Consider the following 14695-nt stretch of genomic DNA (forward strand, 5'->3'; position numbering starts at 1 on the left):
AAATTTAGACACAAATATTTTCAATATCATACAGTCGCTTAACATTATTGCTTCTTTTGAAATCAAAACAACACTCTGATCAATCAACACATATCCCGCTATAAATACACTGAGCAGTGATAATGGTTCGAGATAAGAAAATCAAGAATGCTTTCAAGCGATCCGACGAGCATCGTAAAGCAAAGAGGGAGAAAGAGCAAGCTAAATTAGCTCGACGTATGGAGGTATGTCGAAACGTGTTCTTGCTCAAGGGATGCAGGCTGACCAACTGTTCTTGGTATCAGATCAAGAAAGCGGAAAAGGATAAAGATAATGGTGCCGCTTTGAAAGCTGCAAGATTAGCCAAAAACATACCTAGAACATTGGACAACACACGTCAATTCGATGCCACCTCTTACTTGACCGCTGATCCAGCTACTTTAAGAGATCTAGAAGAACAAGCTGCTAAAGCTAGTAGAATGGTGAATGGTGAAGAACCCGATGATCATGATGATGATGAAGGAAACGAAGAAGGCAGTGATGATGATGAAGATGAAGAGATGCCTGAAGCTGGACCTTCGAAACCAAAGGTACAACAACCTGCAACAGAAGGAGAAGGGGACGAAGATGATGATGATCAAGAAGAAGGACCCGAAGGCGAGGAGGAAGAAGAAGAACAACATCAACAACTCATTCCAGACCAGCCAATGCCGCCACCTAAAATATTGATCACAACCTCAGCATCCCCATGTAAATTGACATACAACTTTTGCGATGACTTGAAAAACGTATTTCCGGGTGGTGAATTCTTTAAGAGACCTCGTGGTAAAGGTTATGAAATTGGTCGTGTCGCCAGGTGGGCTGGTAAAAGAGGCTATGGAGCACTAATAGTGGTTAACGAGGATCATAAAGCTCCCAGTAAGTCAGACGAAAATAAGCCGTAGACGGCTCTATCAATACTAAATACATCTACTTGCAGATGCAATCACTCTTATAAATCTACCTGCTGGACCTACGGCATATTTCAAGCTCAGTAGTGTCATTCCGAGCGCTCAAATATATGTGAGTATCAGCTTGCGCATATATGCTAAAGGCTGTACTAATTTTCGTCGACCGACTACAGGGTCACGCTCGTCCTTCTCCTCATTCCCGTAAGTCTATCCAAGTAGAAGGGATCATTGTATAAGTCCATCAGCTGATGAATACATCATCCAGCCGAACTCATCCTCAACAATTTTACCACCCTTCTCGGTCACAGTGTTGGTAGACTATTCGGCTCCCTTTTCCCACCTCAACCACAATTTAGAGGAAGGCAAGTAGTGACGTTGCATAACCAACGAGATTTCTTGTTTTTCAGGCGTCATAGGTAAGCTCGTATCTATCACGAGCACTCACATAACGCTGATGCAATATACATAGATATATGTTCACTTCACCAACTTCAGCTAAACTGCAAGAAATAGGTCCTCGATTTACTCTAAAACTTCGATGGTTAAGAAAAGGTTTACCTTCTGTGACAGCACCGGATGGTAGAGCACCAGCAGGCGAGAACGATGATGAAGAGGTTGACTTGTCATCGGATGAAGAAGTCGATGAAAATGAACTAGCCGCAAGAGAAAAGAAAGATGAAGATGAAGCGATGGCAGAAATGAACATGCCTGAAAAGCAAGCGAAACCGAGCAAAGATAAAGGCATTAAAGTACCTGGTTTGGCTGAGCAAGGTGAATATGAATGGAAATGGAAAGTAAGTGCCATATATTTTGTTGATTATAGCCGTCATACCGATGCTAACACCGACTCTGTCATTTTAGCCAAAAATGGAGGTTTCAAGGAGAACATTTTTCTTGTAGGCTCGCGCACTTTACTCGTTATCATTTATACGTTTGTTTGCATGTTTTGTATATCATCATTCATAATTTTGTTCTCATAGACTTTGTGTGCAGATACTTTCCACACCATGCACATACCAGACTTGCCTCGACTTGTTTTTGCTGTTGCAATGCCATTGGAATGTGCATGGCTATACTCGTATGCGTACATTATGATATAATCGAAATTGAAATTGCTAATCATTGATTACAACACATTACAAGTATAACAAACATCGTTACTCGTACTAGTCGTAATCAGGTATTACAATCTGGCTCAATTCCAATTCCTAATTCCGGTAATTCCCCGCTTATCATGATGAATGTCTCTCTCCCTCTACCTCATTCCATTATCATCCACGATAAAGTGATATTTATTTACATAAGTTGTACCATCTAACATTAATAGTGAAACTTATTGATTATCCTGTTTGTAGAAAGGGTTTCTAACAATATGCTTGATCACGTCTCTATCTCTCACCAGAGTACGTTCATTCTCTCCAGGCATACAATCAATCCCAGCTAATTCACTTGAGTTGCACTTTTGATAGATGGTCTTATTCTTTGGTCCCGTTCTTTCACCCCTACTTTCGCTTCTCTTTCGCAAACGTCAGCTTCACCAGTAAATGCACTGATCAAGGAAGCTTTTATAGAAGGTAAAGCTAGAAATGAAGAGGAAGGATTTGAGAAGGATGGATATAGCGTGAGGTGGACTATGGAGAATGGGTTGGGACTGGTTTTTGTGGTGAGTGTAATTAGCTTATTGTCGTTTCAAGTAACTCTGATCATTGGGTTATAGGTTGTGTTCCCAGCTCTTCTACCATTGACATACATACCTGAGCTACTTCAACGAACTAAACAGCTTTTCATTTCCCTGTTTCAACCGTATTTGCAATCTCTTATCGATTCACTCGCAGCCGGAACTTTGGTCTTGTCATCAGCTTCGACTACTGCTTTACAAATTCTGAAAAATCAGATAGAAGAAGACAGATGGGAAGCAATATTCAACCGATGTTTGAAAACTCTTGAGGGGGTGAGTTATGTTTCTACTTCTATTGCTTTCGAGTATCGCTCACATTTCACCACAGACCAGGAAACCAGCTCGTACACCTGTCAACCTTCATCGACAAGCCCAACTCAACGCAGCATCAGACGCTTCTTGTACGTTATGACCATTGTTTGTATGGGATACGACTGACATGCATGTCTCAGCACCCGCTTTATCCGATACGGAGAATACCCCAGTTACAGCGGAAGAAATAGCCAAAAATGTACAAGCCTTAAAGACTAAAATGAAGGGTGGCCGAGGCAGGGGAGGCAGGGGAGGACGAGGTGAAGGGTAAGTTAATAGCTTCATCTAGATCCATACATCGCTGAATGTTTTTACAGCCTCTCGCCTTCGCCTTCACCCTCTCGTAAGACACCAAACAATGCGACTGCCAAGTTGATGCGTAAATGGGGGGATTCGAAAGTTAGTGCAGATGATATGGCTGCATTGGATTTTTCAGCTCCAGCGGATACCCAAGCCCCTGTAGAAACGGAGGGACTTGTTTCGAATGATGCTTTAGGTGTAAGAAATGCCTCGGGTGCTTATGAGGTCGCGGATTGGGATTACAAGCGATCGAAGGAAGACGATTTACCTAGTGAAGAGGAAATTCTTGCTAAAAGGACTAACAATCTAGCCCTCAACAACAAGAATGAAGAAGAAAAGGTAGAAACGACTGCTTGGAGTCACATGTTCTCAAGATTGACAGGGAAGAAGGTATTGACCCAAGAAGATCTTTTACCTGTTCTCGCGGAAATGGAAAAGCACTTAATGAGCAAAAATGTAGCAAAGGATATCGCGGAGAAGATGTGTGAGAGCGTAGGTGCTGCTCTAGTCGGAAAGAAACTTGGTGGTCTGAATAGTAAGCTATAATTATTTCAGGTATTGGAGAAAGGTACTAAACATCTGTTTAGGTGTCAAATCCGAAGTGCAAAATGCTTTATCAGTATCCCTTACTCGAGTACTCACGCCCAAAACATCAACCGACATTTTATTAGAAATACAACGAAAACGTTCACAATCTTCACTTGCATCACCAGATGCTCCACCCGATCCGTACGCCCTTACTTTTGTTGGTGTTAACGGTGTTGGCAAATCCACCAATTTGTCCAAAGTGTGCTTCTGGCTATTACAGAACGGCTTACGAGTGCTTATCGCGGCTTGTGATACTTTCAGAAGTGGAGCTGTGGAACAATTGAGGGTCCATGTCAGAAACTTGGGTGCTTTAGGGTCAGAAATGGGTATAGATGAGCAAGACGGTTCGAAGAAGATTGAGTTATTTGAACGAGGTTATGGTAAAGATGCCGCTGGTATCGCCAAGGATGCTATAGCATATGGTAAGTGAATTATCTGTCAAAATTATGGTAATGGGCTGATCATAACCCGATCCAGCCAAAGAGAACCGATTCGACGTAGTCCTTATCGATACCGCAGGTCGAATGCAAGACAACGAGCCTTTGATGAGAGCTCTTGCTAAGCTGGTAGCTGTCAATAACCCAGACAAGATCATTTTCGTTGGAGAAGCTTTAGTAGGAAACGAGGCAGTTGATCAATTAAGTAAATTCGACCGATCACTCAAGGACTTCTCGGGTGCTGGAGGGGTACAGAAGAGAAGAGGGATTGATGGAATTATCTTGACCAAGTTTGACACAATTGTAAGTGAACCTTTTGATAGTGCTCGCACCGATTTGGCTGACACCCTTTCAGGATGACAAAGTAGGAGCTGCGTTATCCATGACATACGTTACTGGTCAACCAATCTTATTCGTGGGTTGTGGTCAAACATATACCGATTTGAGACAATTAAGAGTAAATCATATCGTTCAAGCATTGTTGTCATAATTTACATTCATAAATATAGCATGTACATGTACCTATAATACACAATTCAGCAGTTTTCTATAGGTACACAGCATTACAATAGTTTTCATGTCTAACATTGCAACCGATCCAGATCCGCCTTCATTGACTCAACGACTTCCAGCATATGCCTCACCTCTTCTAAGTCCCCCTCGCCAGCTCTCACCACTTCACTCCAGGCTTCTTTCACCCCTTGATTCCTAGAGCCTCTTAATTCTCTGACCAATCTTTCTTTCTCTAGCTTATACTCTTCGATTTCAGCTTGTAATCGCTTCTCATCATTCTTGATGATCAAGCTTGATTTTTCTGATGGTCTTGGTGCAAATCGACTAGTTGCAAAACCGAAATCCAATGGCTCAATAAAGGAGTCATCGTGAGACTCATCTTCGGCATTGAAACTTAAATCCAGATCTTTTAGTTGCTCGTCCGGATCCTGAGCAATCCAAGGAATAGAAGCGATTCTTGGTAAAACAGGAGTTTGAGCGTTAGATGAAGATGGTTGACGGGACAATGGGGTAGTTGGGGTTTGCCTTCTAGATGGACTACCTAAGCCTGTCAAGCATCAAAATGAATAGATTGTATTAGCAGTAGATCCTGACTATGTCTTTGGTAGTAACGTTTGAGATCTTCATGATGTTAAATGTATTTACCTAAAAATCCTGTTCTTGGGCTGTATTTCTTGGTTTTCGGGGCAGAAAGCAGATTAAATGGTTTGAGGGGATTTGCTTTTTCCAGCAAATCACGAAGTTCAATATTCTCATTGATTTGTTCAGGTGAAGCTTGCAGAGATCGATGCGTACGAGTTTTATTGATAGATGGTATCGATGTACTATGGAAAATTGTCTTTTTCGGCTCAACCTCAATTGTCGCAGGGGAACTTTTTTTGCTGAAAGAGGACTTTGCGTTGTGTTTGGATTGAGCGGTGCCAGTTGAGATTGTTCGTTTTGGACCTAGTGGACTGGCTGAATGATTTATGTTTGATCGTTGAGGTGCTGAAATGGACGATTTGCTGGTTAGTCCTAAAATTGACCGACTAGGCAACAATCTCTTGGAAGTAGATTTTTCTTGAGCAGGATTAATGCGAACTCCATTATTATCGTCAACTTTGGTAATATCCGTAGGTGTAATTTTCCTATTTGCTCTTAATGGTATTGAAGGTTTTCGAGTTACAGTGGTTTGCCTAACCAAACGAACGGGAGCCGGTAATCGAGAAGTGATTGGAATGGAAGAAGAAGGAGGTCTGATAATCGGATTGGAGGCTGCTCGTGGTAATCGTGATGGTTTCGTATTCATTGTAGTGAAGTAAGTAAAAGCTATGTATGAGGTAGGTAACAGTTGATTCTTATTGGAGAAGAATTGCGAATTTGGAAAACGTATTTTACATAGTGCTGTATAAGAGAAATTGCTTTTGGTAGAAGTTAGGCTATATCATTACAGTCTGTATGAGCTAGTAGAACATCATTCAACCTTGATAGTACTACTATGACCTTGTATGTTTGCTTGTCTGTTGTTGTCAGGATAACAAATCAATTTGATCTAGCTTCATATTTTGAGGTACGAGTACTGTAGGTGATGTTTCTTCACAATCAAAGCTGAAGAGAGTAGCATGATGTCTACCGAGTATTTTATAGTTATATATTAGATCATATGCATTTGGACAATGAAGAACGACATATCGGTCATAAAGCCAGAGTTAAGGCTAGTTCTAGTAACTTAACCTTACTTCGGTTAACCACGTAACTAGATTATATTCTACCAGCACTTAAAAATCACCCTGTAAGCTGAAATCAAATTCACTTTTTCAGCTAGGTCATATACTTTACATCTTTCCTTTTCATTGTTCATCCATTCTTTCTCTGGCCATACTTTCCTGTGTCTTCAATCCCTCCCTACACCGATTATTTACGAACATTAGACTGCAGCATCAAACATATTCTACCCTGTATTTCGAGGTGATCGTCGACGCAATTCCCACGCCCTTCCGGAAGGAAGAAACAAAACACAGCTTTTATATCATAATTCACCACATGTTCTCACAACAAGATTGACTGATGCCAAAACACTTCTGTTCCCAACAACCATAAGGATTTCCAAGTCTATTTTATGCTCAATTATATCTGGTTTTAAGTATTTCACGTAATTTAACGAACTTTATAACGACTTTAGCAAAATGGGACCATCGTCATTCCCACCTCACCTATTATCCTTACTATCATCCCCACAAAGCGGTACCGATTCTGCTACAGATGCTTTGGAGGAATGGATCTTGCATCGCAGATCTAAAGGCGACACATTGTTCGACGTGTCAGTAGGATTAGCAGAACTGGAAGATAGAGTGAGTGTCCTGGGTGTACAGACATGATTATTCAGCTAAATTTGCTTAAAAGACACCACCTCATCTGACGTCCGCTTTCGACCGTGCACGTTATGTTACCAATGTTCCCCAACCATCTGATCTAACACCTCCTATGGGTCCATTTCCATTGGCGAGATCAGCATCATCAGCCACCGTCCTACATCATCTCTTATCCCAACCTCCTCCGTCAATTGAACATTCTCGAGAGGTAATATTAGAATTTGTTTTAGCTCGAGAAATGAAACTCCGAGATAAGAAACCGGGAAAAGGAGGGAAAGGCACTTTGGGTAGAGATGGCTTCGAGGATATCGGAAAACGATTAGGGGAAGTTGAAGCTGGTCTAAGGGGAGAAACACCTAATGGAATGAGTCTAAAGCAGAGTACATCAACCATGACATCTCATTCTCGAGACCCTTATCCCACACCAAGCTCCGAAAGTACACCATTTCTAAATGAAAATCAGCAGATAGGGTTGACACTAGTCCTTTCATTACGCATGTCCTTATCGTACTTTACATTGCAAGAACTCGCCAATCAACTACTGCTTTTAGCACTGGCGGATGCAGAAAGAACCTTGGTTCAGCACATTCGTCGGAGAATACCAGGTGAAGGTAGGTGGGGTGTTGGAAAAGAGTTGGAATACGTGGAAAGCTTAGTAAGTCTCACTCTGGATTTTGAATTTGACACTGACCCAGTTCCATAGACTCTTGCTCGCCGTCCTGCTCTTCGACCTGCTTTTCGCTCAGCAAAGGCTCGAACGCAGTTGCCTTTCAAACCGCTGTATCCCATACAGCTCCCTGCGCCGTCTAAATCCTCCTGTATCAAGCTCATTCAGACGCTCTCAAAGGAAATTGACGCCGGTGGACCAATTTCGATAGCTGGACACCCGATTTCCCAACATTCCTCAGGTTTTCCCAGCCCTACCGCTACCGCCTACTCTCCAACAGCTGATAAAAGTCATTTCATGTCGAAGAAAGCTGCCGCTAGTCCCACAACAAATTCAACGTTCCTGAGCGGTAGTCCTCAGACGCCACTATCGTCTCTTCCGCCTCCTCTTCATTCACCAAGTACAGGTACAACAAGAAACCTTCATCAAGATCCTAATATTCTTGCCAACTACGCTATGGAATTGATATCAGAGTTCATCACTCGAGAAAAAAGAGAACATATTCTTAAAAGTAAATGGGCAAAATCTGGACGTGAACAACTCGGAAAAGAGGTTGGAGAGATCGAATCTGCGTTATGCATGGCGTCAAAGAAAGATGCTTCTCCCATAGCCCCAACGCTATTGCCTATCTTCTTGCTTCTTCGACGCAATTTCGCTTTACCACGTTCACCACTTCCTCTTGCAATCATTGAACCGTATCTCGATATCCTACCAGCTCCGCCAGATCCTGATGATGTGCCATTCAGAGAGCCAACAGTGCAAACCGTTACTGCCTCTCTGTACGTCAATCCACGTCTTGATGATCCTGCTGCGGCGATTGTGTTAGAAGAGCTTGTAGAATTTGAGAAAGAAACCGCACAAAGTGCTGGAGGGACCCAAGACGGAGTCACAGCTTGGCTATTAAATCTGATTGACAGTGTCCAGAAGAGGGTGAGTTAGTTGAAATGAGTAACCGAGCTCTTGCTGACCTTTCATCAGTTTCCAGACGGTTCGTATGAAGGTGTTTTTGCTACTGTGAAAGAGCAGATCGCTCGTCCACCACAGCTGTCACCTCCAGTCCACCATAATGTTCAATTCGCTAAGCAACCATCCATACATCGTCGCACCAAGTCCAGCGCTGTCTTCCCAGGCGCTGATCTTGGAAGTCCCACGCTTCTTGCAACCCCGCAAAATGTGGCTACTCGACAACAGCACTCGCGATCCTTTAGTATGCCGACTCGTCAAAGTACGTACGAAGAGTCAGAGAGTAGTAGTTCAGATTCAGATGAACCTCCTTCGCATTCTCAAATACAGCAACCAGCTATCCTCACTTCCGCCAAACAGCTCCCTCCTCTGCAAATGCTTAGTCCTTTGGAAATGGATGAAAAGCGGTCTAGTGCTGGCGAAGGATCAGGTGGTTGGTGGGATATCGTCTCAGCTATGGATCAAGACAACCCCGCTCCTTGGCAAGAAAGCCGTCCTATTCAAAGGTCGTCCAGCAGTGCTGCAAGTCTTGATTTGCCGCTACCTCCTGGAGCCGAACCGGCTCAAATCCTTGACTTTAGTACACCCATGCTTAGCGACATGAATAAGCTTGAATTGAGTCCGCCTACTCCACCACGACAAATGCCATTTTCTCGATCACCAGCTACTGCATCGCCCGGCCAGCGCTCAAAAACCATGAATACTCCCTCTCCACACGAAAGGGTTTATTCGCCTAGTCAAAAGAATGGACCAATTAGTGCTGGTCCAATTGGGCAATCAGGCAGCTACTTTCCGGAAGAGAGATTACCTCCGCCTCCCCTTCGTTTCGATGTACCTTCATCTTCACCCAATCGTTCGGTCAGCGGTACATCAACGCCTGCTCCTCAAGGTAGTCCCAATAACCCTGTCATGCCATTGTCTGCTCCAGCTCTAGCTCCTACTAGATCAAAACTCGGTGTGATCGGGAGATCCATGTCTCTTATGCACAAGAAGGATAAGGAAAAGGACAACGAAAAGGACAAAGATAAGGAGAATGAAAGATCGAACGGAGGTAAAAAATCCAAAGTACAAAATGATCCAGGTAAATGGGATAGATCGATGGTTGCCAGCATAATGGGTGCTCCTAACGATAAGCGGTAGATAGAGGCAAAACATGGCTCATTGTGTTAATTCATCTTGTTAGCATTGCTGTATGGTCTTACATGAATTGATACGTTGAGTGTTCTAAATGCAATATGAAATGTGGTGCCCCCTGTCATCCGTCAAAATATCATATGGTACAATGCTTGCATCCAACCTCGAATGATGTTGCATGTTAGCGAGGCATGGTTAGTCTTTTGTACTGACGATAGTCATTGATTTAGTTATCGATACAAGTGACATATTGCCTGTTGTGGGTGTTAGTAGTATTATTACATAAAATTGCTATCATACTATTTATTAACGATGACGTTGCGGCGTATTTGGGGATCTCGGTCCCTCGGTCAAACGTAATCTACTTGTTCAGTAAAATCCGGATCAACAACTATAATAAGGATATTCATGTTTATCCATTCTGAATACTCTTAAAACCACATCCACACACAAAATAGTCTAAGCAAAATGTCATTGGCTCCACCTTATCCATATCCAGTGAACAACTCCGAACTGATAGCTAATCATGGGCTAGAAAAGCATTTCGAGGGCGGATATTTTGCTCAAACAGCGCTATTAGATTCCGTCTTGCCTACTTCACCTAAATCAGCAAATCCGCATGTGCCCGAATCCGGATCTTTGGAAGGGAGAGAGCAGATAGCTTTTGGAACAGCAACCGAACTTCTTAGTCCTACTAGTGGTGTCGAAACAGTACCCGGGTCACAACAACGAACCGATGCGAGTCAGATCTTTTATCTGCTTACACCTGAATCGTATAGAGGTAGAATGCACATGAACTTGCACTCAGTGAGTTAGAACCAGACAAGTAATGATCGCTTACGATAGACATTCCACCTTCATCATACCGGCCGAGCCTTATATACATTAATCAAACCTCCCTCATCTCCTTCGGAGATTCCAACAATACATCGAGTTATTCTCGGTTCCAACCCCAGTCAAGGAGAAGTCTTACAGCTATTCGTTCCGGGGGGTTGGTGGAAAGCAAGTGAAATTCCTGACGAAGATCTAATACTTTTGGATGCCCCTGATGCAGAGGGAGCAAATCTCAAGGAGAAAATTGGGTGCTTAATCAGCGAGATAGTGGTACCGGGATGGAATCCTGACCAACATCAGTTCATCGACGAAGACAAAGTAAGTACGGATTGTGCAGTTCAACGATGACAAGCTGGCTGATCAGGAGTTACTCTTTGACCAGCTTAAAGCTATGTGGCGAGGTAAATCTGGTTGGGAACAATATACCAAATATATTCAAGCACCAGACGGTCTCGAATATCCCGATAAATAGAAATCTAGACGTGGAATTGCTACAGTTGATGTATGCATATAATTTCATACTCTATATATATTTATATTTGTCTATGCTGCCGTTCCTTTCATCCATTCATCAATTTGACTTTGTGGCACATCCTCCAAACGGTGTAGGAGATAGTCAACCTATACGGAAATATTCAGCACTACATTTACGACACAAAGACTGACACGATAAACTCACCTCAACATCCTTAGTCAAAGGGATTACCCAATCTTTGTACATACTAACGATGGTAGCTAGATCGATTTTACCTCGAGCAGCCATTTCTTCGTCTGGTACTTCAATGACTTTACCGTCTGCATCCATCTCACAGCCATAAACTCTGGCTTTGTTGGCAAGTCGTATCAACAATTTAGCTTCAACAGCAGGTTTTGTGATGAGACCAGCTAATGCCTCGGGATTTGGGTTAAGGATATGAGGGATGAATTCGTGTGGAGCTGACAGGAATTTACTCTCGGAGACAAACATCCCTAAAGGTAAATTAGCTTCGTTAACATAAAAAGCGATTGAGCTATGGACTTACCGAAATGGATTCTCCTACTAAGAGCTTGCAATACCTCGACATCCCTTGTCGCCGCACTTCCATAATTGCCATCATCTTCCAGACCCAATCTAGAGCTGGAGACTATACCCGGAACAATCTGTTTTACATAGAAGTCAAGGATCTTTGAGTTTACATTTACAGACGGGTGTGTCGCAGATGGTCGATGAAGGATTGATGGAAGTGCCTGAGGCTTTATGAGTGGTTGAGGAAGTTTGTCTAACGGCGTAAAAGCGTGCTCGTCTGGACTACAATGATGTCAGTCATAATCGAATTGCTGCGGCAGTAAAAAGCATACCTAGTGTATCGTCTAGCTTTGGCTATAATATTATTAGCAACGATACTATCTATGAAAAGTCGTACTCACCATGAAAACACTCAATCTCGAATAAGAACCATTCTAGCCAACTACCATCAAATCCAAGCTCATCTTTGAATGCACCTGCTTGATATATCTTCTCGTTTAAGGCAAACTGAGCTCTTTCAATGAGCACTGCAGAATAATGTGTGAGCGGAAACTTGGTCTGTCAAAACCGGAAGGAGAAAACAACTCACGAAAGATTATAGTATCTTCCAATCGAATGAGCTGAGTTCGTATATGATCGAGCGATAAAAGCTCAGAGACATCCGCTCCCGAAGTAAAGTTCATGATTTGAGGTATACGACTAGCAAAAGGGCGAGTTCCAATGTCAGCAGTGATTATGTGAATATCTTCACATATATTATTGCGATATAAGTATTATTATCATCCTTATGTTGATGTGATGATGGTAAATGGGTGATGTATTTAAGCTAATTGTACGGTGTATGATAATCTCGTGATTATGATGGACTGGTCCTTTCTTCGTTGTCTTTATCTTTATCTTTCTCCAGACTGCATCATCAGATAACCATTTTCGTCAAATAACCATTCCAGGGGTAATACTATTGCTTTCTGACTGCTCAACAAGATGGCTCCTCGTAAGTGGTGTCAAGCTGTCGATATACAGAAACATCATCTGACAACTTGGAACAGATCCATCAATATCTCCTTCTTTTCAATCCATATCACCAAAACCACCAGCGCCTGACCCCAACATCAATCCATTCTCTCCATTATCACCAGACCTTCCCGAAAATAATCTCAGAGGACGGAGTGGAGATGATGAAGTAACAAGGCTGCTTGGGCTAGGTTCTCCTCAACGAAAACTCGTCATATATACACGCCGACAACTTTTAAGTCTTGGCAAAACATCCTGTCAGCGCGGCCCCCCTCTTGGAATGGGCAGTCTGGAGACGTGGTATGGGTGAGTACCGCCGAATACCAAACCTCACTAATCCAAGCAGTCCTATACCCAAAGTACATGTTCAGCAACACCTCGACGACCCTGCAATCGCTTCGATAGGACCTCCATCAAATTCAGGCAAAAGAGGAGGGTTCGGAGAAGGATTTGGCTTTGGAGGAGGTATTGGTGGTGGTCGAGCTCTTGGAGGACGAGGAGGAGGAAGGAATATAGGGTAGGTCTTCGAGAAACTTGGCTCTGCTGACGATCAGACTTCGTCGACAACCCGAATCATCAATCGATGCGAACGTGCTGCCCATCGATAATAGGTCTTATGGAGGTCAAATGGGAAAATTCTCGGTTAGAAATTCCGGAAACACGCCAATGCGATTTGGGGCTGAAGAAGTGAGTTCACTGTATATTATGTGAGCTGAAGTTTAGCCCAAAAAGGACCGGCGACGAGAAGATGAATGGAGAAGGAGCGATAAAGATAACAACAGTCGTCTTCCAAGAGATGCTCGTGATACTAGACGCCCTAACTACGCTCCAAGAGAAGAAGACACCTCGGAGCCTGCTTGGATGGATGATATCACTCCGGCCGATCCAGCAATAGTAGACAATGCAGAACCACTTGTACAATTTGTTCCCGGAGAAGATATGATAGCTGCTCATAAACGTGCGATGAGGTCTAAAGATAACGGGGGAGATTGGAGAGGAGATGTAGGCCTTCCAGCGTTTTTCGGTGGAGATCCAGCCATTGCTTCCTCTTCTGCTCCCGCCCCTCCACCTGGACTTAAACCTAAATCGTTCAACGCTGCAGACTACCTCAAGCAGGCCGAAGAACTTTCCGATGACGAAGCGCCCCTGCCAGTTTCTCAACCTGCGCCTCCAGCTTCGGCCTTCTCCAGTCGGTTCCAAAAATTCTTCAGTCCACAGGCGGAGTCACCATCAGCTACTGAAGCAAAACCAGTAGAGGAAGTCAAGGACGATCGCACTGCGAGATTGATGGGTTTACTCAGCTCAAAAGTGAGTTCAGACCTGGAAAGTTGCAAACTAATTCGATTTAGACTAGCCCAGCTCCTGCACACACACAATCTTATACACCCTCCCCAAACGACCAAATTCGACATTTGTCCTCGACATCTGCGCCAAATGGTCCTCCTGCTCACCTCTCGCCAAATTTCTACGGCGCTCCTGATGGGCCGCCTCCGCCTTCCCAGCCACCTTCGCACGCCAACGCGCTATTGCAGCAATTGTACGGAAACTCACAAGATCGTCAGCTCCCTCCGGATCCACTTCAACTTCTCAATCAAGCTCAAAGACAAGGATATCAGCAACCCCCTCATATGTCAGTGCCTCCACAATTCATTCGACCGCCTCCTAACATGTATCACCAAGAAGAATCGGGAGGCGATATGTCTTCTCCTGGATATCCACCTCAAAATAGACAACCACCCTTTGTCAATGGTCTTCCCCCACCTGGGTTCATGCCACCTCCTCCTCCATTCCTTCACCATGGACCCCCTCGACCACCCGGTTACCCCATGCCTAATTACCCACCGCAACACCAACCACCTTATCCGCCTCCTGGATCCGCTCAACAAGATATGCTTGCGACACTTTTTGCTGGTCTGGGACCTAGAAGCTAAGGACGCTGCGCATATGTATAGTACATAACCAATATGAT

At 43.6% G+C, this 14695-nt stretch overlaps 7 protein-coding genes across 7 annotated transcripts; 5 read left to right on the forward strand and 2 right to left on the reverse strand.

The window, feature by feature from the left end:
* Positions 1 to 122: 122 nt before the first annotated feature.
* Positions 123 to 1829, forward strand: L201_007355 (uncharacterized protein; the record flags this gene model as incomplete). The annotated part of the gene is made up of 7 exons (XM_066223063.1): positions 123 to 224; positions 285 to 897; positions 959 to 1041; positions 1103 to 1130; positions 1195 to 1345; positions 1399 to 1723; positions 1791 to 1829. The coding sequence occupies 7 exons, from the start codon at positions 123 to 125 to the stop codon at positions 1827 to 1829; spliced, it is 1341 nt and encodes a 446-aa protein (XP_066079160.1).
* A 472-nt stretch (positions 1830 to 2301) lies between these two features.
* Positions 2302 to 4734, forward strand: L201_007356 (uncharacterized protein; the record flags this gene model as incomplete). Its single annotated transcript, XM_066223064.1, has 9 exons — positions 2302 to 2332; positions 2399 to 2592; positions 2647 to 2880; positions 2936 to 3008; positions 3060 to 3186; positions 3237 to 3754; positions 3807 to 4229; positions 4285 to 4547; positions 4600 to 4734. 9 exons carry the CDS (start codon positions 2302 to 2304, stop codon positions 4732 to 4734), a joined length of 1998 nt encoding a protein of 665 aa, XP_066079161.1.
* Positions 4735 to 4825: 91 nt separating this feature from the next.
* Positions 4826 to 6045, reverse strand: L201_007357 (uncharacterized protein; the record flags this gene model as incomplete). Its single annotated transcript, XM_066223065.1, has 2 exons — positions 4826 to 5304; positions 5403 to 6045. 2 exons carry the CDS (start codon positions 6043 to 6045, stop codon positions 4826 to 4828), a joined length of 1122 nt encoding a protein of 373 aa, XP_066079162.1.
* Positions 6046 to 6922: 877 nt separating this feature from the next.
* Positions 6923 to 9878, forward strand: L201_007358 (uncharacterized protein; the record flags this gene model as incomplete). The annotated part of the gene is made up of 4 exons (XM_066223066.1): positions 6923 to 7087; positions 7140 to 7763; positions 7812 to 8705; positions 8754 to 9878. 4 exons carry the CDS (start codon positions 6923 to 6925, stop codon positions 9876 to 9878), a joined length of 2808 nt encoding a protein of 935 aa, XP_066079163.1.
* A 462-nt stretch (positions 9879 to 10340) lies between these two features.
* L201_007359 (uncharacterized protein) lies at positions 10341 to 11178 on the forward strand (the record flags this gene model as incomplete). The annotated part of the gene is made up of 3 exons (XM_066223067.1): positions 10341 to 10679; positions 10788 to 11024; positions 11089 to 11178. 3 exons carry the CDS (start codon positions 10341 to 10343, stop codon positions 11176 to 11178), a joined length of 666 nt encoding a protein of 221 aa, XP_066079164.1.
* Positions 11179 to 11249: 71 nt separating this feature from the next.
* L201_007360 (chorismate mutase) lies at positions 11250 to 12395 on the reverse strand (the record flags this gene model as incomplete). The annotated part of the gene is made up of 6 exons (XM_066223068.1): positions 11250 to 11327; positions 11386 to 11675; positions 11729 to 11994; positions 12045 to 12066; positions 12114 to 12239; positions 12302 to 12395. The coding sequence occupies 6 exons, from the start codon at positions 12393 to 12395 to the stop codon at positions 11250 to 11252; spliced, it is 876 nt and encodes a 291-aa protein (XP_066079165.1).
* Positions 12396 to 13028: 633 nt separating this feature from the next.
* On the forward strand, positions 13029 to 14657 carry L201_007361 (uncharacterized protein; the record flags this gene model as incomplete). Its single annotated transcript, XM_066223069.1, has 4 exons — positions 13029 to 13243; positions 13338 to 13413; positions 13459 to 14017; positions 14086 to 14657. The coding sequence occupies 4 exons, from the start codon at positions 13029 to 13031 to the stop codon at positions 14655 to 14657; spliced, it is 1422 nt and encodes a 473-aa protein (XP_066079166.1).
* Positions 14658 to 14695: the final 38 nt, after the last annotated feature.

This window comes from Kwoniella dendrophila, chromosome 10 (assembly GCF_036810415.1).
Source record: "Kwoniella dendrophila CBS 6074 chromosome 10, complete sequence".
NCBI classification, from domain to species: Eukaryota; Fungi; Basidiomycota; class Tremellomycetes; order Tremellales; family Cryptococcaceae; genus Kwoniella; species Kwoniella dendrophila.